This window comes from Dipodomys ordii, unplaced genomic scaffold (assembly GCF_000151885.1).
Source record: "Dipodomys ordii isolate 6190 unplaced genomic scaffold, Dord_2.0 Scaffold19, whole genome shotgun sequence".
NCBI lineage: Eukaryota > Metazoa > Chordata > Mammalia > Rodentia > Heteromyidae > Dipodomys > Dipodomys ordii.
Genome location: NW_012267235.1, coordinates 13941210 through 13964196, shown reverse-complemented (window position 1 = coordinate 13964196; position 22987 = coordinate 13941210). Strand labels below are relative to the sequence as shown.

Below are 22987 nucleotides of genomic sequence, written 5' to 3'. Positions count from 1 at the left end.
CTTAGAGCTCAAAAATTAAGCCATCCCCCCCCAAACAAAACCTCAAAAAAAAACAATTAGTAAATGGGCTAAAAACTAAAAGAGAAACTTCTCAGAAGAAATAGTAAGAATGGCCAATAGACACATGAAGAGATGTTCAAGATCTGGCCATGAAAGAAATGCAAATCAAAACAACATTGAGATTCCACCTCACCTCAGTTAGAATGGCCATTATCAAGAAAACTAACATTAACAGATGCTGGCAGGGATGTGGCCAAAATGGAACGTTACTACACTGCTGGTGGAGATGTGAACTTGTTCAACCACTTTGGAAAGCAGTGTGAAGTGTAAACTTGTTCAACCACTCTGGAAAGCAGTATAGAGGTTCCTCAAAAGACTACACAAAGAGTTCCTCTATGACCCAGCAATCCCACTTTTGGGCATTTACCCAAATGATCACAAACAAGGCTATACTAAAGCTACCAGCACAACTATGTTTATCGCAGTCTTATTCGTCATAGCTAAGATATAGAACCAACCCAGATGCCACTCAGTAGATGAGTGGATCAAGAAAATGTGATATATATATATATATATATATATATACATGCATACATATACACACACATACACAAACACACATATAGTGGAATTCTATGCTTCCATCAGAAAGAATGACACTGCCCCACTTGTTAGGAAATGAAAAGACAAAAAAAATCATATTAAGTAAAGTAACCCAGTCCCAAAGAAATTTAAGTACCAAGGTTTCTGTTATTTGCAATAACTAGTATACATATAGGATAATCTTTTGAGCTAAAGAGCTCAAAAGCCATGCACATATGACCATATAAAGTGTTGCTAAGTGAAATGAACCCCAAGATATGGACACAAGAGGTATGTCTTTATTCTTACTGTTTTAAATGTACTATGTGATTTTTCTGTTGTTGCTATTTCCTTTGTATGTTCTTTCCCCTATGTCATATCCCCTGTTGTCACTGTACTTGATTTTGGTCCCCTGCATCTTGTATATACACTTGTCTAATCTGGGGAGGGGAAGGAGAATAACAAAACACTGAAACAAAGACACAGATAACCCATTGCAACAAGGATACTCACAAGACAGTATATTGGAAATGAACTTTACAACTTCAGGTGGGGGGAAAGTAGAGGTAGGAAGGGATAGTGGGACAACAAGGGAAGGGGTAACAAGTAATGTGTGACAAGTAATGTACTCATTGCCTTACTCATGTAAGTGTAATCCCTCTCTGTACAGCATCTTTGCAACAAAATAAAATTAAAAAAATAAATATAGAGCTTCTCTAAGGCCAGAAATCGCACTCCTGGGCATTTATCCAATTGACCACACACTAGGCCACATTGAAGTCACCAGCACAACCACGTTCATTGCAGAAGTAAATGCTGGGTTTTGAATGATAAATAAGAGTTTAGTAGGCCAAGAGAAATGATCTCAGTGAGAGCTTTGCAGTGACTGATTAGAGAGAGAAAAAAACAGCAACACTAAGGTCCTCTGATTCCCTTTTTCCTTCACTATGGAATCCCCATTCATATCCTCAAATCCACCCTTCTAGGAGCAGACATGGCTGGCAGAATGATCTGTATCACGGCTCTATCGCATGATCTTACAGTAAAAGACAAAGGAGGAGGAGAAAATGAGACATTTTCAATTTCAGCTGCTCAATCAAGCATTCCTGAAAACATTGCCTGGTCTCTGCCCTGTTCAGCAAGAGAAGGTGAGTGGTACAAATTTGTCCTCATGCCTGGTGGCTCAGGATGGTCATCAGCAGACAGACCCAGACTCCTTACACATTGGGTAGATGTGGTTGTGTGTCCAAGCCCAGGCAAAGGCACAATTCATGCACAGTTGATATCAAACAAGAAAAGGAAGGCACCTATCCCAATGTGTGCCACCAAGGAACTGCCCTGGCAGACACAGGACCTTCCATCCTGAGAACCAGGGCCCAGCCACCCTCCCTTGCTGTAGCATCCATGCCCTGGCTCTCTCTGCAGGTTCTGAGTGATGGTGATGCTGTAGTGTGCTGGCTGTGTGCCCCTGCTGCTCTACAAGCCTGTCCTGACCCTACCCCTTCACTGGCCATTGATTTCTGTTTCCTCTGGATGGCTTGACTTTCCTGTTTTGAATATCTTGGCCCCAGAACAAGAGAGTTCAGAGGAGCGTGCAATGGGCAGTACTGGGCTTTCTCCTGGGTTCTGAGACCATGTTCAGTGTTGCTTCTCCTACATCTCTCCTCCTGTCAGCACTGCTGCTCCCATTTTACCAGCAATCCTACTGAAAAAGAAGAAAGAATCTGAGTAGTATAGAGGAGTGCTCTTCATTCCCTTTCCTCCATTCTCCTAGCTCTACATTTCTATCACTCCATCCTCCTGATAGCAACTCTCCTTACCTCAACCCCTCATCCTTCAAACCATTCTTTCCTCCACCCATGTGGCCATCCTTATGTCTTCTGTGGACTCCATGCCTCATCCTCTCATCCATATTTTCTCATCCCTCCATTTTCCTATTATTCCATCCTTCCATCCTTTCTTTCTTCCATCCTGTGATGCCCCTTCCAATCCTCTTTTCCCATTATCCTTCCTAAGCACAGGAATTCTCTCTGCTTACTCCTTTTCCATATTTTTACCCATTCCCACATGCCAACTTAATCCCTGTCCCTTCCCTTCTTCCAATACCATCAATTGGCTGATGCTCTGGAGTTGACAATGCTGGGTTTAGAATGATGAAGAGGAGTTTACCAGGCTAAGAGAAATGATGTCAGTGAGAGCCTTGCAGTGAGTGATCATACAGAGTGGGAAACAGGCACACTTGGATCCTCTGATTTCCTTTTCTCTTCACCATTAACTCCCCATGAATATTCTCAAATATTCCCTGACAGGAGCACACATGGCTTTCAAAGCCTATCACTTTTCTACTATATCCCCTGATATTACTAAAGAAGAAGAAAACATGGGAGGAGTTGGAGGAGATGAAAGAAGAGGAGGAGGAGGAGGAGTTTTTGTTGGGGCTATTTCATCTTCAGCTGCCCAACTTAGCATTCCTGAAGAGAATATGGGATCCCTGCCTGGCTTCATGAGTGGTGAGTGGCACAAAAGTGTCCTGGTGACCCAGGTTGGCGATCGGCAGACCAGGACCTGGTCCATCACTTCTCCATCAAATGAGCCAGATATTGTAGTGCATCCAAGCCCAGGCACAGCCATCATCAATTCACTGTCCCTGTCAATAAGAAAAAAAAAGCCCCCATTCATTCCCGCTGTTTCCCCCCAAAGCAGCACAGACCTCTCCTACCAGGCACTTCTCAGGCAGTGATGTAGACTGCTGTTTCAAGAGAGCAGTGAGACACCACCCTATGCAGGATTTAGCAGGCTGACTGCAGGACCCTTAATAGATCCCAAACTCCACACCTTCTTTAAGGCCCCCATGTGATACCCCAAACTATGGATCGCAGAGGGGAGAGGCTGCCATTCTGAAGAGCACTGAGTGGGAATGCCCTGGGTTCAAGTGCAGCTTTCAAGAGGAGCACTTTTTGCTTTACCATACACTGCTGCCATGATGTGCTGTCTCAGGAGAGCCCCCAAAAGCAATGAGTCTGTCTGTTATAGACTCAAAGTTTCAAAACCATGAGCCAAAAGAAACATTTTCTCTTTTTAAGGTCATTATCTCAAGCATTGGTTACAGGGATGTGTTTGGTGTGTGCATATATGGGTGTGTATGTGTGTGTGTGTGCATGTGCACTGTCATTGCTACTATTGATTTTTTTTTAAACTAATTAAAAAATCTTGCTGCCTGTAATTGGTCTTTGAGGACTATGGTTTGAAGTCATCCTGGACAGCAACGTCTATGAGACTCTTACCTGAATTAAGCACCAAAAATCTACAAGTGGCTCAAGTGGTAGAACACCAGCCTTCAGTAACAACTAAGAAAGAGCATGAGGCACTAATTGCAAGCCTCAGAACTGGCTTCTGTGTGCAGACATTAACCCCAAAAAAATCTCTCTGGGTGCCAGTGGCTCACGCCTATAATCCTAGTTACTCAGGAGGCTGAGATCTGAGGATCGCTGTTCAAAGCCAGCCCGGGCAGGAAAGTCCGTGAAACCCTTATCTCCAATAAACCACCAGAAAACCGGAAGTGGTGCTGTAGCTCAAGTGATAGAGCACTAGCCTTGAGCTGAAGAGCTGAGGGACAGCGCTCAGGCCCAGAGTTCAAGCCCCACGACCGACAAAAAAAAATCTCAAGGTAACAAAATACAAGCATTTAACGAAGCTCTTACTAGGATTTGCATTACTGGAAGGTGGAAGCTCATAGCCCCTCATGGAAGAGATAAGGCTCAGAGAGGGATAGAAACGACACAGAGGAGCCATGCAGAACCAGTGTGGGGACTCCCAGCAGCATCTGAGACCATCACTCTGCATGAGGCTGTCAGCGAGGAAGTGGAGGCTGCTCTCAGCTGAGGCCTAAATACTATGAAAAACCCCATCTTCAGTCCCTTTCCTTCTCCCAGCTGCCATGTCTCCTTGCCATAGCCCACTCTCCACCCCCACCTGGCTCAGCAATATTGAGCGCCTGAACCCTGAAGCCCTCGGACATCCCCAGAAATGAGACAGAGGAATTGTACAAGGCTGCCTGACACATATGAGCTTAACTAGAAGGCTGAGACCTTTTAGGCTGGGCTGAGACCCCTGGATTGAGAGTCATGCCAAAAAGTATACATTTTGCATCCCCAAAAGTATACCTGGAGACCTGGGGTGGGAAACTGAAGAGGAGGGATACAGGGCCCAGGAATAAATATTTCTTCCCCTGTGTCTCAGGATCCACATCTAAACCTTCTTTCCTAGGAGCTATCCCTTTACAGGTCACCTCCACTCCATAGTACAAAATTGGTACCCTTCAGGTTCTACGCAAAAATCCCCTTGCATAAAGATCTGAATAAAGATTCTATTGAAGATATCATCAGAGGGCTTAAGCTGCTCACCTCTCCTTACACCCCAATGGCACTCTTCTCTCCCTTGCTCTTTGCAATACCCAACACCACAGGCTTTTCTTTAAAACACAGAATAATTCTGCTCGGCCCACAGTTTGCACAGTCCAAGATCCAGTGCCTTGAAGCATGGTGCCCAGCACTAAAGATACCACCTTCCCTGCCACATAGGTGATTGTGTCATCAGAGCTCGTACCTTACCAGTAGATTCAACCACTGATGGCTTTGTAACCTGATGGCATTCTTGGCAGGTAGTACAAAGAGAGGGGGTGGGGCTTGGATGGAGGTGGCAGAATATAAGGCCATGCCTTTGAAAGTTAAAGTCTTGCCCCTTCCTGTCTCTCTCTGCTCCCTGGCTGAAATAAGTTGAGCATGCTCCTAGACCATACATTCTTGCTGCTGTCATATTTGGTCTCACCTAAGCCCAACACAACAAGGACATCTAACCCAAAATGTCAGAGACTATGATTCAAAAGAAGGCTTTCATTCTTTCAGAGTGTATCTTTCAAGTGTTTCTCATAGCAACAGAGAATAACAGAGTTCAAAATGTATGTGTGAGGAAAAAGTCGCTTACTCTCTAGTCACTGGTCTTCTGTCATTTCCCCCAATTTCTGCAGCCAGCAAATGATGTGGTTGGAATAGTGCCTAAATTCATTCTGCTGTTTAATGAATGAAATCAATTATAACATATATCTTTGCTTCCTCTTTTACTTAGGAACCAAAGAAAAGTTCCAGAATCTGAAGACAGAGGAGCCCAGCCCAGCACATTTCTGGAAAAATGAGGATTTGCAACAAAAATTCACCCAGCTGTTACTTTTAGAAAAACCTCATCTCAGAGGCCAGGAACTCCTCCCGAAGGAAAACTGGCATCAGAATGAAATGGAGGAAGTAGGACATTTAATTGACATTGGAGATTTATTTGGCCCAGGACCAAGTACCCAGGAAGAACCTCAAACAGTTATATTGTATGGACCTGCTGGAATTGGGAAGTCAACTCTGGCCAGGCAGGTGAAGGTAGCCTGGGAGGAAGGTCAGCTGTACAGGGACCGCTTCCAGCACATCTTCTGCATCAGCTGCAAGGAGCTAGACCAACACAAGATGCTGAGTCTGGAAGAGGTCATCATGAAAGACTCATCTATCCACCTCAAGGAGATTCTCACTAGGCCAGAGCAACTGCTCTTCATCATCGATGGTGTGGATCAACTACCATTGGTTGCAGAGGGGATGGAATCATATCTTTGTCTGCACTCTAGCCAGCCTCAGCTGGTTCACACACTGGTGTGCAGTTTGCTGAGGAGAATCATGCTTCCTGAAGCTTCCTTGCTCATCACAGCTCAGACCACAGCTCTACAGAAGCTTATCCCTTTCTTAAAGCAGCCCCGTTGTGTGGAAGTCCTGGGATTCTCTGAGTCCAGTAGGAAGGAGTATTTCTACAAGTATTTCTCAGAGGAGAGCCAAGCACTCAAAGCCTTTAGCTTGGTTGAATCAAACACCGCACTATTGACCCTGTGTCTGGTGCCCTGGGTGTCGTGGCTGATCTGCACATGCCTCAAGCAGCAGATGGAGCGGGGGGAGGACCTTCCACTCACCCCCCAAACCACCACAGCCCTCTGTCTGCACTACCTTGTCCAGACTCTCCCAGCTCAGCTCCTGGGAACCCAGATCAGGAAGATCTGTACTCTGGCTACTATGGGCATCTGGAAAAGCAAGACTTTGTTCAGTGTAGATGACCTCAGCAAGTGTGGAGTAGATAGCACCATCATTATCTCTTTCTCAGAGATCAGTGTTCTTCAAAAACATAGCCAGTCTCAGTTCTACAGCTTCCGTCATTCTTGTTTCCAGGCATTCTTTGCAGCAATGTCTTTCATCTTGTGGGATGAGGAGGAGGGCATTGACTTGCCTGACTTTTTCACAGATATAATAAGGTTAACACAAGGGGACAGAAGTTATCTGTTGGTGGCACCAACCATAAACTTCCTATTTGGTCTTTTAAGTGAACCAGTGGTAGATGTGCTGGAGAAGATCTTCACCTGCAAGTTTCGTCGATTGAGGTTGTTGCACATGTGGGATTGGATCCAAGTGGAGAACCCTCTACAGCAGCCATATTCTGTGGAGATGTTTCACTTTCTATATGAGTCTCAGAATGAGTGAATCCTATCATCTGCACTAAGATGGGTTAATGAAACAAGGATGTATATCCAGACAGATGTGGAGCTCTTGTTGGTCACTTTCTGCCTTAAGCTCTGCAGACATGTGAAGAGGCTTCAGCTAAGTGAAAGTGGATGGCCAGGAGATGCAGGGAGGCCCTCTGGGGTAGTTCTGTGAGTATCCAAACCGGCCCTGCTCTCCTGTTCCTCTGTGGGTCCCATATGTTTCCAAAGCAGTGAGGACTCTCTCAGCCTGATCCCAGTGTCTAAGGATGGAGGTCACCAGTGGATTCTTTTTTTTTTCCTTTTTTTCTTTTTTTGTTGGTCATGGGGCTTGAACTCTGGGCCTGGGCCCTGTCCCTCAGCTCTTCAGCTCAAGGAAAACACTCTACCAGTTGAGCCATAGTGCCACTTCAAGTTTTTTAGTGTTTTATTGGAATTAAGAGTCTCAGGGACTTTCCTGCCTGGGCTGCCTTTGAACTGCGATCCTCAGATCTCAGCCCCCTGAGTAGCTAGGATTACAGGTGTGAGCCACCAATGCCCGGCTACCAGTTGCTTCTAACTGTTCAAGGCAACTCCCATTGTCTTTCCTGAGGTCCTTTGAATGTGGGGCCATGGGACTGGCCCTGCCTTGTACTGCTGTCCCTCCTCTCTGAGACTTTCCTGCTCAGCCTATCCTTGAACTGTGATTCTCAAATCCCAGCCTCTGAAGTAACTAAAGTTATAGGGATGAGCTGCCAGCATCTGGCTTTGTTTTTAGATTGTTAAGGCTATTTTATATAACAAAATGTTCCTTGTAGATAATAAGAATATATCAGTAAGCACAAGATATAGATATAGATATTTCTTATATAAATAAGCACAAGGTGAAAGTTAATGTCACCTAAAATTCTATCATGAAGGATTTGAAACATATCTATCTACTGTTTTTCCTATGCATTTCTATGGGGAAATTGAGCTAGCCTTTACATTTTATCTTATAATCAGATTTATTTTCTTAGCATATCAATGCTGGTACTGAGAAGTCTGACACAGTGCCATTCTCAGTGGCCCTGTGATGTTAGCTGGGAAGAGCTCCATGGCTGATTTCACCAATGCCCTGTTCTCCACCATGCTCAGTTGTTCATGGGAATACACAGAACTTGACCCTGTAGGTCCTGGATGCAGGTGCTGCCAGTGGCCCCTGTTATGAGGCCTTTGAAAGAGTGCTTAGCAGACACCGCTGGGGCAATAGAAAGTAAGAGGGGACAAGAGATGCCAGGCCGGATCCAGAGAGTTTGGAATGGACAGTGGCTCATGGAGATTGGAGAGGATCCAGAGTACAACAAAGCTTTTGCTGCTGAGGGAGGCCAACGTGAGTCGCCAGAGTCAGCCAGACAGGGCAGGGAGCAGGGAGGAGGCTGCTGAACACAGACCAGGGTTGCCAGGGAGGAAGGATGAAAACTCATCCTGGGCTGTGAGTAGAAGATGTTCACCACATTCAACTACTTTTTAGGGAGGAGGGTACTGCTAATTTTTCACCAGAGATGCAAAATGATGGGGATGGCAGGAAGAAAGCCTTCCCAGTGTGGGACTCACAATTAAGCCTCATGCATTTTGGTTAATTTTTTTCCAGTTGTATAAATGCTATACACTCTTCAAAACAAGCTATTCCAGGAAAGCTTGTTTGTTTTTTTCACACTCTTTAGTTTTCTGAAGTGTGAATAGTTTGTCTTTCACTTTTATTTCATTCAGCACTGGCCACTTTTCAGCTTTTCTTTAGGAACTAAATTCAAGCCCACATACTTACTGAGCAAGTCCTCTACATTTGAGCTACAATCCCAGCCCTTTTTGTTCTTTGTTTGTTTGTTTTATTGGATCCTACTAACTTTGTACAGACTGACCTTGGTATGTGATCTTCCTACCTCCACATTCCCAGTAGCTCGAATTCCAAGCAGATGCCATCATGTTCAACTGCTCAATCATTTTTAATGCATGTAGAGTGCACATACTTCTGAAGTTTATCCCTTTATGACAGTACTAAGGTGCTCAGAACCCTATACCTTTTTATTTTTCAATGGAATTTGCAACTTTTGCTCACACTGACCTTGAACCATAATACTCCTGCATTTCCTTTACAGCCAGGGATGATAAACATTTCCTCATGTGTTTCTTTACCATTTTTATCTCTTCTGAGATGTCTTGCTTTAGTTCCCTTGACCATTTCATGATTGGTTTTTTGGGTTTGGGAGGAATTAGTTTATTGAGTTCTCTGTATATAATGGATATTAGACCCTTGTCTGATATTTTGCTGGTAAATAATTTTTCCCAATTAGTTGTCTGTCTTTCTAGTTTGGTTACTATTTCTTTGTCTATGCAGAAACTTTTTATTTTAAGGTAGTCCCATTTGTCCAGTCTCTCTCCAATTTGCTGTGACCCTGGGACTCTGTTCAGAAAGTTCCTGCCTATGCCTATAAGTTCAAATGTCTCTCCTACTCTGTCCTGCAGTAGTTTCAGAGTATCAGGTTTGATGTTAAGCTCTTTAATCCATTTTGAGTTGATGTTAATGCATAATGATAGGCTAAGGTCCACTTTCATTTTTCTACATGTGGCCACCCAGTTTTCCCAGCACCAATAGTTGAAGAGGTTATGATTCTTCTTTGGCTCCTTTGTCAAATATCAACTGAGTGTACATATGTGGATTTATATCTGGGTCCTCTATCCTGTTCCATTGGTCTTCGGGTCTCTTTTTGTACCAGTACCAAGCTGTCTTTGTTATTATGGCTCTATAGTAGAGCTTGAAATTTGGTATCATGATCCCTCCTGCATTGTTTCTTTTACATAGAATTGCTTTGGCTATTCTCGGTCTTTTGTTGTTTCATAAGAACTTTTGGACTGTTTTCTCTATTTCAGTAAAGTACGCCATTGGGATTTTAATGGAAATTGCATTGAACGTGTATAATAATCTTGGCACGATAGCCATGTTCACAATGTTAATTCTACCTATCCAGGAACATGGGAGATCTTTCCATTTCCTGGTATCCTCTATTATTCCTTTTTTTTTAGGCTTTTATAGTTTTCATGAAATAGATCCTTTACGTCTTTGGTTAGGTTAATTCCTACTTTATTTTTTTGAGGTTATTGTGAATGGGTTGTTTTCTTGATTTCCCTTTCTGCTTGTACATTGTTGGTATACAGAAAGGCGACTGATTTTTGTGGGTTAATTTTGTATCCTGCTACTTTGCCAAAGTGATTTATAAGTTCTAATCGTTTGGGGATGGAGCTTTTGGGATCATTAAGGTATAATCATGTCATCTGCAAAAAGGGATAGTCTAACTTCTTCCTCCCCTATGCAGATCCCTTTAATGTGTTTTTCCTGCCTTATTGCTCTGGCTAAGGATTCCAGAACTATATTGAATAGGAGAGGAGAGAGTAGGCATCCTTGCCTTGTTCCTATTTTTAGGGGAATTGGTTGTAGGTTTTCCCCATTAACTATGATATTGGCTATTGGTCTGTCATATAAAGCTTTTATTTATTTTTTTTGGGGGGGTCCGGTCGTGGGGCTTGAACTCTGGGCCTGGGTGCTGTCCCTCAGCTCTTCAGCTCAAGGCTAGCACTCTACCACTTGAGCCACAGCACCATTTCCAGCTTTTTTCTTTTTGCTTATGTGGTGCTGAGGAATTGAACCCAGGGCCTCATGCATGCAAGGCAAGCACTCTACCACTGAGCCACCTTCCCAGCCCCAAGGCTTTTATTGTTTTAAGGAATGTTCTTTCTATTCCATTTTTTTCCAGAACTTTTAACATGAATGAATGTTGTATTTGATCAAAAGCCTTTTTTGAGTTGATGGAGATAATCACGTGGTTCCTCACCTTGGATCTGTTGATGTGATGTAAACCATCCCTGTATCTCTGGGATAAAGCCTATTTGGTTTTAATGTATGATTTTTTGATATGTTACTGGATTCTGTTGGCTAAAAATTTATTGAGGAGCTTTGCATCTGTGTTCATCAAAGAGATTGGTCTGTAGTTCTCTTTTTTGGTTGGGTCTTTGCCTGGTTTGGGGATGAGTGTGATATTGTCTTCATAGAATGAGTCTGGGATTACGCCCTCTGCATTTATTTCTCTGAAGAGCTTGAGCAGTATGGGTATTAGTTCCTCTTTGAAAATCTTACAGAATTCCATAGTGAATCCATCTGGTCCTGGGCTTTTCCTTGTGGGAAGGTTTCTGATTGCTTCCTTTATCTCACTTTCTCATTGTAGGTTATTGCATAGTTAGTTATTTCTTCTTGGTTCAGTTTGGTCAATTTGTATTTCTCTAGAAATTCATCCATTTCTGCTAGGTATTCCTTCCTTTGTGAGTATAGAGTCTGGAAATATTTCTTTATAATTGTTTGGATGTCTTGAATGTTTGTTGTAATTTTTCCTGTGGCATCTTTAATCTTATTGATTTGGGTCTCCTCTCTTTTTTTTTTTAATCTTGCTAGTGGTCCATCAATTTTATTGATTTTTTTTGAAAACAGCTTTTTGTTTTATTAATTTTATTTATAGTTTTCTTAGTCTCTATCTTAATTTCAGCTATTATTTTGGTTATCTCACTCCATCTAGCGACTTTAGGTTCAACTTTTTCCTGTGTCTCTAGCAGTTTTAGTTGCATCATGAGATTGTTTATTTGGTCTGTCTCTTCTTCTTGATGTGTGCACTGAGAGCAATAACCTTGCCCCTCAGGCATGCTTTCGCTGTGTCCCATAGGTTTCTTTGTGATATGTCTTCATTTTCATTGAATTGTAGGAACTTTTAAATTTCTTCTTTAATGTCTTCTGTGACCCATGTGTTGCTCAGCAGTGTGCTGTTTAATTTCCATGTGTTTGATTTTTTTCTACTGTATGCCTTGTTGTTGAGAACTAGTTTGATTCCATTATGGTCAGATAAAATACAGGGGATTATGTCGATCTTCTTCTTTGTTGTTGTTGTTGTTGTTGTTGTCAGTTATGGGACTTGAACTCTGGAGCTGAATGCTGTTTCTCAGCTCTTCAGCTCAAGGCTAGCACTCTACCACTTGAGCTACAGACCACTTCTGGTTTTCTGGTGGTTTATTGGAGATAAGAGTCTCACAGACTTTTCTGTCCGGGCTGGCTTTGATTCTCAGATCCTGAGATCCTGAGATCCTCAGACCTCAGCCTCCTGAGTAGCTAGAATTACAGGGGTGAGCCACCGGCGCCCAGCTTTAACCTCCTTATATTTGCTTAAATTATTTGTATGAGCTAAGATATAATCTATTTTAGAATAAGTTCCATGGGCTGCTGAGAAGAATGTCTACTGGGTTGTTGTTGGGTGGAAAACCTGGTATGTCAGTTAAGTCTATTTGAGAAATGACATTATTTAATTCAGAGACTTCTTTGCCAATTCTTTGGTTGGTGGACCTGTCCTTTGGTGGCAGTGGAATATTAAAGTTTCCTAATGCCGGGCGCTGGTGGCTCATGCCTGTAATCCTAGCTACTTAGGAGGCTGAGATCTGAGGATCATGGTTCAAAGCCAGCCTGGACATTAAAGTCCGTGAGACTCTTATCTCCAATAAACCACTAAAAAAAAGGGAAGTGGTGCTGTGGCTCAAGCAGTAGAGTGCTCACCTTGAGCTGAAGAGCACAGGGATAGCTAGCACCCAAGCCCAGAGTTCAAGCCCCATGACCAACAAAAAAATAAGTCTCCTAGTATTATTGTATTTCCTGTAAATCTGAGAGTAGTTGCTTAACATATTTGGGTGCATCAATGTTTGGGGCATATAGATTGACAATGGTGATGTCCTCTTCTTGGATTGTTCCCTGTATTATTATATAGTGACCTTCTTTGTCTTTTCATAGTGATTTTAGTGTAAAGTTTATGTTATCAGATATCATAATGGCAACTCCTGCCTTCTTGCTGGGAGCATTTGCATGGTAGACCTTTCTCCATCCCTTCACTCAGAGTTTGCTTTTATCTTTGGCTATGACGTGAGTCTCTTGAAGACAGCAAATTGATGGATCTTGTTTTCTGATCCAATCTGCTGTTCTTTTTCTTTTGATTGGTGAACAGAGTCCATTAATATTTATGGTTATTATAGAGAGGTATATTGTATTTCCTGTCATTTTATACTTTCCTAAGTTTTTCTTCTTTCCTTTCCTCCTGTGTTTACTAAGTTGGTCTCCTAACGACATCTATCTGGTCTGGATCCCTGTTCTTGAATGCTTTCTTTGGATTGTATTCCCACTCTTAATATTCTTTGTAATGCTAGCTTATTGTTTATGAATTCATTTAATTTTTCTTTACTATTAAAAATTTTAGTTTCTCCCTCGATTGTGAATGCTAGCTTTTCTGGATATACCAGTCTAGGCTGGCTGTTGTTGGTTCTCAGGGCTCAGATGGTACTTTTCCAGGCTTTCCTTGCATTCAGTGTCTGTATGGAAAGATCTGCAGTGATTCTACTTTTTTTTTTCCATTGCAGTATAGCTTCTTCTTTGCTTTTACTGCGTGCAAGATTGTTTCTTTATTGCTAAAACCTAGCATTTTTACTATAATGTGCCTTGCAGTGTTCTTCCTGGGCTCTTGCTTGTTAGGTGTTCTGTAGGCCTCTGTTATATAGGTAAGATTTTCTCTTTTAAGACTGGGGAAGTTTTCAGTGATGATCTTATTGAATAAGTGTTGTACTCCCTTATTCTTGTCTTCCTCCCCTTTGTCCACCCCAAGTATACAAAGGTTAAATTTCTTGGTACTATCCGCTTGTTCTTGGGCTTCCCTTTGGCATGTTTTGAATGTTTTTTCCATATCTGTAACTTCTTTTTCCAGTGTCTGCATTTTGTCTTCAGTATCTGATATTCTATTTTCCATTTCATTTATTCTATTAACTGTGGCTTCCATTGTGGTTTGCATTGAGGAAATTGAATTTTGCATCGAAGAGATTGAGCCATTTATAATTTATAGAGTACTAATCTCATCTTTTAGCGAGGTGTGTACTGCATCTATTTTGAGTGCATTTCTTATTTGAAGCCCTGGATCTCTTGATAGTTCGTTCCTTTGTTCTTTAAATTTCTGATTTATGTCTCATTTTAATTCTTGAGTCATTCCCTCTATCATCTCTGGGATGTAGCATTTGTCTTCCATTTCTTTTTCGCTTCCACTGGCGTTCTCCCCTGGGTGGTTGCTGGCCTTTGAGTCTGGTTTACTATCTTGGCTGTTGAAGAATTTTGTAATTTTTCACTGGGATTTTTGCATATGGATTCAGGAATTGTTGGAGACCAATTACAGGCCCTGATTGTTTTGGTCACTAGGTGGCTACCTTTGCTTGGTTCTGGATTTGTTCCTGGATCAATTGATGTAGCTTGCTCTGGGCACTGGGCTGGTTGAGAGCATTTTACCTGGTTGGAGGTTCTGTTGTGGGAGGAGTTGCTTTCCAGCTGCTGGTCTGACTCACATAGGGCTTACTCCTGTTAGTCTGTGGTGGGCAGACACACTCTGCCCTCTGCTGGGGTGTGCACTCAGATCCTGACCAGTCAGAGGCAGGCAGTGAAGATAACTAGGGTTCCTGCTTATTCTGGTATTGGTTAGGCGCTGTCCAGCGGTGCTGTGGCAGATTGCTGGTCTTGTGCACTGTAGGTTGCTGTTCAACATTGTGTTCCCTGTTCGTTGAGATGAGGGTGGGCTATTCTGGGTGGTGGTGCAGGCTGGGTCTGTGTTTCACAGCCTTCACCACTGTTTATGCTGTCCCGTTTGGTGTTATGGGTCTGGGGTTTCTCTCCGCTGCCACCCCGCTATGGGCTGGACTGCTTGCACAGGCCAGCCAGGGAGGGGCAGGGTTGCACTGCGAGTCTGAGGTCCTTTGCTACTGCTGCCACCGCTGCTGTTCCGGGCTGGGTTGCTTACATGAGCCTGTGTAGAGAGCATGGCACTGCACGTCTGGGGTCGTTTGCTGTCCCCATCACAGTCACCGCCATCCCCAGCTGGGTTGGGTTGCTTCCACGGACTAGGGGTGGGGGAGGCGGGGAGAGGCGCCAGGGGCCTAGGGTCATTTGTAGCTGCTGCCACCACCCCACCACAGCTGCCACGGCCCCCACCCCAGGGCTGGGCTGGGCCACTTATGCAAGCCAGTGCAGGGAGGCGCTGGGCCTCGCAGCGAGTTTGGGGTTGCAAGTCTGGGATCCTTTGCTACCACCGCCGGCCGCAGTCACTGCAGCCCCGAATTGGGTTGGGTTGCTTCTGGGAGCTGGGAGAGAGAGATGCAGGGCCGGGAGTCTAGGGTCGCTCACCACTGCTGCCGCCGCCGCTGTCCCATTACAGCTGCCACTGCCACCCCGGGCTGGGCTGAGCTGTTCCCACGGGCTGGTGCAGAGATTGGAGACGTTCCTGGCCCAGAGCAGGGCTGGGCTGGGCTGTTCCCGCAGGCCGACTTGGAGAGGCTGTGTGCTGGCTATCTGGGGTGGTTCATCACCGCCGCAGCCGGCGCTGCTGCTGTCCCCAGCTGCCACTCAGGGCTGGGCTGCGCTGTTTATGCAGGCCGGGCCAGGGCAATGCGCCATGGGGAGGTCTCTGTGCGGGTTCTGCCGTCCGAGTTTTCTGTGTGTATTCTCCAGGTCGGCACTGGCTCTTGGGAGTCCTCCAGGAGCCTTGGTCCCTGGTGGGTCCTGAGCTGGGTCGCTTAGGAGGCTCAGCTCAGAGCCCCGCCGGCAGCAAGGGGTGGGGAAAGGGTCTTCCTACTTTATTGTCTTTGTGTAGGGTCTGGAGTTTTTCCTTTTTCTTTTTTTTCCCACTTCCTGTGTCTTTCTGAGTAATTGCCTTTTTGTTGTTGTCGGTCTTTTGAAGAAATGCAGCGTTGAAACCCGACCTCTATTTGGTTGAAGAGAGCTGCAGGTGTTTCCCTACTGTTACATCTCCATCTTGGCCCCTCCTCCCCTCCTGTAATGTTCATCTTCAACACAGTGTCTTGTACATCTCATTGCTACAATGGATCAACCTGTATCCTTATTTCAACATTTTGTTATTTCCCTTACCCTCTCCAAGAAACAATGTTTTGGGGTTTAGGATTTGTTGTTGTTGTTGTTGTTGTTTTTTGGTCAGTCATGGGGCTTGAACTCTGGGCCCAGGCTCTGTCCTTCAGCCCTTCAGCTCAAGGCCAGCGCTCTATCACTTGAGCTACTGTGCCACTTCCTCTTGCTAACTTCTTAACTATTATCTTCCCATTCCTGCCTCTTGACTTTTTGAGATTATAGGAGTATAATAGAGAAGTTTATTCTTCCAACAGCTTCAAACTACATTAGGAATTTTGATGATTCTGAAATATTCCTTTTACAGAAGCTCCACAATGACAGAAGCACTTCTTATTTTGGAAGCAGAAGAGACTAAGTCCAAGTGACAGTCGAAGTGTTTGCTCTAGAATTTTATCCCCTACTCTCTGTTCTTCTTTGCATATGGAACATATTGGGATATATTGGATCAAAGAGGCAGCTATTGAGATGTCAAAGTAGAAATGTCTGCCAAAAAAATAAATAAAATAAAATAAAATTTGTTCTGCAACTTGGAATAGAACTTCAATGGTTGAAGTCTGAAACACATTAAGATTGCTAACCTTGTGTGTAAATGGATGGAAGTCACACATAGCAGAGTCTACTTATCACTCTCAGGTGTAGCCTTCATCCTCTCCAGTTGGGGATGCAAACATTGCTCATACACCTTCCCCTTTGCCAGCTCTCTCCTGAGGTCATCTCTGTGACCTCATCATCCTGGGAAGGGAAGGGTCCAGGCAAATGGACAGCAGTACATAAGATCAGCTGCAAGATACCATCACACAGTCATCCTCAGAGCAACTCTTCCATCTTTTCCTTTTCTTTCTAGCTACTGAGGCTCTAGTATTCTTTGCCAATAAAGACAGGTGTACCTGCACGGAAGGCAGGAAGGTGGTCCTAATTACCAAGCTCCCCCTCTCTGTCAGATCCTGTGTGGGCCACTATGGATAAAAACAGATGACAACATCAGACTGCAGCCAAAGAAAACACAAAATGAGCACATCGGGACGCATGTTAAGAGGTGTAGACCAAGGAGCTGGGCAGAGGAGGGGATGAGGAACAGGGGACAGAAAGGAAAGTGGAAGGCCTGGTCAGTCCTGGTGATGGCACTGCCCAGGAGGCCTAGTGCTCAGGGGAACAGAGCCCTCTGTGTTGTGCAGGGCTGTGGACCTCACACTCTGCATACAACTTATGTCTCTCATGTTTTCTTTCCCTTAGGTCTACACGGGCCCCCCTCACTGACACATCTTGGAAAGTATTCTTCTCTACTCTCAAGGACAGCGAAGGGTTGATGGAGCTGGACCTAAGTGGAAACCTGTTGAGTTACTCTGCAGTGCAGAGTCTTTGTGACACACTGAGACACCCACATTGCCACCTGCAGACCTTGAGGTGAGTCAGGGTGTGGCTGGGTTCTCCGTGAAGGAGGAATATTGAAAGCAAAAGCTGAGAGTAAGACCTCATCTCAGTACTGGTGGAAGGAAAAACAGACATACATGAGTTGAAGGAAATTTCCTTTAGGCTCTTTATTTCTGCACAAAGGGGTGCACTGTCTGTCTCCCCACATTGAGGAGGGCTGGTCTGCTCAGGATTTTATTCTAACCCAAACTGTGACATTGTTCATGCTCTTTGTCCATAAGGAGTCAGCCTCATACCCTATTTACAATCGTTTGCCAGGGTGATAGGTTAGTATAAAGTAGTTAGAAAGCATTCTAACCTTCAATAAAATGTTTTCACTCAATGAAAGTCTATCTCATCAGGGCTGGCTAGGAACAGAGCTAAGAACAGGAGCAATAACACTTTTGAGGAGGTTGGGAAAGTGAGCAGAAACTTCCCACTCAAGAGAGTATATTTTTTAACTCAATTGACGGAGATTTGTACTCTTGACATAGCTGGCTGGCTACAATCAACACCCCTGGCTGTTACAGTTTAAAGTCAAGAAGAAAATAATTCCAGGAAATATTAGTATACAAGGGTGATGGGTTACAAAATAGAAACATTTGGGTTTGATTTTAAAAAATACTGCTTTTTTTCAGCATATTGAACAAACCTGCATTGATCCCTACTCTGTTAGTGCACTGTGACAGATGCAGGCCTACCATGCTTAACAAACAGACAGGAGATTTTTCTCAAAGAGTTTGGAAGATACTGGCAGTAGACAAGAGCTATCCCAACCAATGAGCAATAAACCCAGAGAAGACTCCACTGGAGCACATTCATTAAGGAAGGATTTGATTAAGTGAGGCAGTCAAGAAAATGACCTCTCCATCCTGCCTCCCCTGCCTGCCCTCATCCCTACCATTCTACTCTTCATTTCTGTGTTCTTTGTTTGTTTTTTAAGATTTCACATACAAGTGAGATCAGTCAGTATACGTCTTCATCTTTAATTCACTTTTGGATTGCTCTTAAAAAATATTGCATAGGCTGAAATCAAGAACTCTGGAGGTTTTATTTAATGAATATGTAAAACTGAGTGAGTTACATAAACAATAGAGGAAAGGAAGAGATCTTTTTTTTTTTTTAATGTGGGGCTTGAATTCAAGACCTAAGCAAAGTCCCTGAACATTTTCACTCAAGGCTACCCTCAACCACTTTGAGCCACAGCACCACTTCCGGTTTTTTGGTGGCTCATTGGAGATAAGAGACTCGTGGACTTTCCTGACAAGCTGTCTTTGAACTGTGATCCTCATATCTCAGCCTCCTGAGTAGCTAGGACTACAGGCATGAGCAAGGTAGAGATCCAAAAGAGGCAGAAAAGGCAAAGATGAGGGACAGATAAGAAGACATGGAATCACAGACACCTGGGAGCACTCTGGGACAAAGGAACAGAGCATGAGTGTATGAAGACAAGGCTTTGTGTTCTGCAGGTGCACAGTTAACCTTCTGCTGGACACTGCCCTAGGAACATGGCACACACTGTCTGCTCTGACCTTTGCACAACACTGTGCTGAATCTATGTTATAAGTGAGTAAATGACAACAGAAAATAAAGAAATCTGCCTCTAGTCTTTGCCTAATAACCAACAGAAGCAATACCTGAACCCAAGTCGGTCTGCTTCCAGAGCTGTTAACCAGCCCATGCCACCACCCTGGTCAACTCTCCTCTGTCTCCTTACTGAAGTTCAGGTATCTTCCATGGGGCTGAGAAGAAACTGGATTTGAGGAATGGGTATCCACACTCATCTTGCAATGATGAGTCTTTTCAGATGAATAAACCCGAGCTTTGGGCAGAAACATACTTAAGGAAAACAGGAGTGTCAGCAGTCAGGCTTCAGAGGAGCCGGTTGGTCGACCCAGTGACCCAGGAAGGGAATGGACTGCAGCAGGCAGCCACAGGAGAAGAACCCTCCATGTCAGCTTTTCCTCAGGGCCAGCTGCATCATTACTAGACAAGACTCAGGACAATAATAGGTTATCGTGTCTTTGCTCATTGATCAGAATCAAGTGCATTTAGTTGCTAAGGTAAAACTATTTTTCTTCCATCCAATGATAGCCTAAATTCCTCTCAACTGATTAAGGTATGTTTTTTTTTTAAATCTGTTTTGTTGTTGTTGTTGTTTTGATTTTGCCAGTCCAGGGGTTTGAACTCATGGTCTGGGCTCTGTCCCTGAGCTTCTTTTGCCCAAGGCTAGCACTCTACCACTTGAACCACAGCACCACTTCTGGCTTTTTCTGTTTATGTGGTACTGAGGAATCGAACCCAGGGGTTCATGGATGCTAGGCAAGCACTCTACCACTAAGCCACCTTCCCAGCCCCAAATTCTCTTTTTAATGTTTAATTTCCTCAGGGTGTCAGAGGGCAAGTACAAAAACTCATGTGTTTAGGGCCCTGCTGTAACTCATAACACTTGAAATATCACATCTGCCTGCAAAGGCAGTTACAGACCTATACCCTGTGCCCCAGAGTGGATGGAGAAATCATGCCGATGGTTCCCATTTCCCAGAGTTTAGTCACAGCATGTGCGGATCCATCACTGAGTATGTGTACACATGGTTCTGCCTGTAACAGCACTAGAGAGAGACCTGCCTTCACCAGCCACCAAGTGTGTCACAGTGATGGCTGCCCCACCTGATACAAAATGGCTGCCCTACCCTGACCCTGGGCTGTAGTAGGCACCTTAGCAACAGTGTTAGCATTACAAAAGGCTGGCTGGGACCCTGTGACACCAGGATTCAGGGAAGTAATGGCTAGAAGCTCTTTCCACACAGGGAAGGAAAGGAGCTACCCAGAGAGAGGATCACACAGGACCAGAGGTCCCACTGTCCCTTTGAACTTTGATGTCAAAACAAAAATGTAAACATGGCTGTCAAAGATGGCAGACTCCAGACATTAAGCCACAATCACAGGACCTTCTTAGCACCAGCCCCTGTGCAATGATGGTACAGGCCATAAAGATCCATAAAGATGATCCTCCTCTTCTCATGCATTCTCTCTCAGTAAGTGGCAGAAGCTTCAATTCTGTATCCAGTCTAAAAGATTCCCTTGCTTCCACACTTACAGGCTCATTTAGTGCAGTGGTCTCCAGGGTCATCCACACACAGCTATGGTTCCAACTTTGTGTCATTCTCCCACCAGAAGCACCTGCTTTCTCCTTTGCTCCATCCAGGATCCTCTACTCACAGTCAGAAATCTTTTCAGTTAATACCAAGATCCTCTCAAACAGTGCCCATGATCTTTCTGGCACTCATCAATGCCACCTCAACAGGCTCCAAATATCTTCTAATGACATCTAAAATGGACCACTCTCCTAATCTTTTCTAGGTTTATGCCAACATGAATTAACAAAACGTTACTGTGGTTTCACATTTTTCCCTGCCAGAAAAGGACTTTATCACAAATGAATACTGTGTCCAAGCAATGAACAATAACTGGCACAACAATTCTTTAGAATGCTCATAGAAGTTACAGGAAATAGGCACCCGTGTCACCATTTGATTAATAATCTTATTCCAGACTCATTGTCTCCATTTTTGAGTGATAACACCAAAACATTGCAAAAGGACTGAAAGTTACCAACACCCTAATACAACAAAATCACATTATCTGGTGGGACTACCTTTGCTAATATAGGTATCCAACGGACAGGCAACAAACTGCATCTCCACCTCTGTACCTGCACTGTGAACTCTTAGTGTGCATCTTCCTCTCCTTCATCCTGTGCTTGCAACTCTGTATTCATTCACCTAATAAAGTCTAATTATGATTAGCAGAAACCATCTATACAGAGAAGTTTCTTTGTGACATTAACATAGATAGATACATATAATGTACTTTGGTCAAATTTATTCCCTCAATTACTATTTCTTAACCCTTATACTTATTATACCCAATTTCTCACTGCTTGGCTTTATTTATTTTCAGCTACACAGACACACACCCATAATGTAATACTTTCACATGCATCCTCCTGTTCTTTCCCCATTCCTCCTTTCGAGGTTCTCTGTATAGATGGTTTCTGCTAATCATAATTATAAAAGACTTTATTAGGTGACAGTACTGAGGCTTGAACTCAGGACCTGGGCGCTCTCCCTTAGTTTTTTCACTCAAGGTTGATTCTTTACCACTTGAGCCACAGCTCCACTTTTTGCTGGCTAGTTGAAGATAAAAATCTCAAAGATTTTCATGTTTGGAGTGGTTTCAAACTGTGATCCTCAGATCTCAGCCTTCTGAATAGCTAGGATTACAAGCATTAATCACCAGTACTCAGCTAACTTTGTATTAGTAATATGATTACTATTATTATACATATGATTAGTATACATGTACACTTCACATATGTAAACATTTTTCAATATTTTTTCTGAGTTGGCTTGTCTTGCTCTTTATTATCATCACCAGTTCCATAAATTTTCTTGGGAGCAAAATAACTTCATTTCTTTTTATAGCTGAATAATGTGTTTGAGAGCCACATTTTTTTTATCTATTCATAAGCTGTTGGAGACAAATGTTGATTTTGTAGCTTGCTATTATGAATAGTGCTACAATAAATGTGTGTACAGGTATCTGTGTTGTATTTGATGTACATTCTTTAGATAGATAGCCATGAGTGGTACAGTAGGATTATATGATAGTACTCAGTTTTTGAGGAACATCCATACTGATTTTGATATGGTCCACACTGATTTACATTCTCACCAAAAGTGTTTGAGGGTCTCTATTCTCTGTTTTCACATCAGCATCTGCTGTTGTTTTCTTCATGGTTGATATTCTGGCTAAGTTGATATGGAATCTCACAGGTTGACTTTCACTTCCCTTATGTCTAAGGTTGTTGGACATTTCCTTATGTACACATTAGCTATTTGTACTTCTTTTGAAACCTGTGTGTTTAGTTCATTAGCCCATTTAGTAACTGGATTATTTGCTTTTTGTGTTCAATATTCCTGACATCTTTACATATTCTGGGTATAGCTTTACAAGTAAAGATGGATATTTAAAAAAAAAGACATTGGGTCAAAGATGACAAGAATCCAGGTCGCTTGAGTCCTGATATCCAAGATGAGGAGCTAGAATTTTACTCAGTGATATGAGGAAACATTGGAGTGGTGATTTTGTTTGTTTGTTTGTTTGTTTGTTTGTTTATTTCTGGTACTGGGACTTGAACTCAGGACCTGGGCACTGTCACTTAGCTTTTATGCTGAAGGCTGGCACTCTACCACTTGAGTCACACCTGTACTTCCAGCTTTTTAGTAGTTAATTGGAGATAAGAGAATCTGTAATTCTCAGATCTCAGCCTCCAGAGTAGCTAGGATGATAAGAGATAAGTGTTTTTTGTCTATCCCCATAGTAAACAGAACATTTTTAGAGAGCTGACAGAAGGTCTGATCAACCCCTACCTAACCACA

The 22987-nt window shown here is 43.4% G+C and overlaps 1 protein-coding gene across 1 annotated transcript in view; it reads left to right on the top strand.

The window, feature by feature from the left end:
- The window catches only part of LOC105983489 (NACHT, LRR and PYD domains-containing protein 1-like), a 45804-nt gene that overhangs the window by 2468 nt on the left and 20349 nt on the right, over window positions 1-22987 (top strand). The window contains 3 exon segments of the mRNA XM_013013388.1: window positions 1569-1730; window positions 5707-7312; window positions 17367-17537. Of these exon segments, the coding sequence (XP_012868842.1) occupies window positions 1569-1730; window positions 5707-7312; window positions 17367-17537 (1939 nt within the window).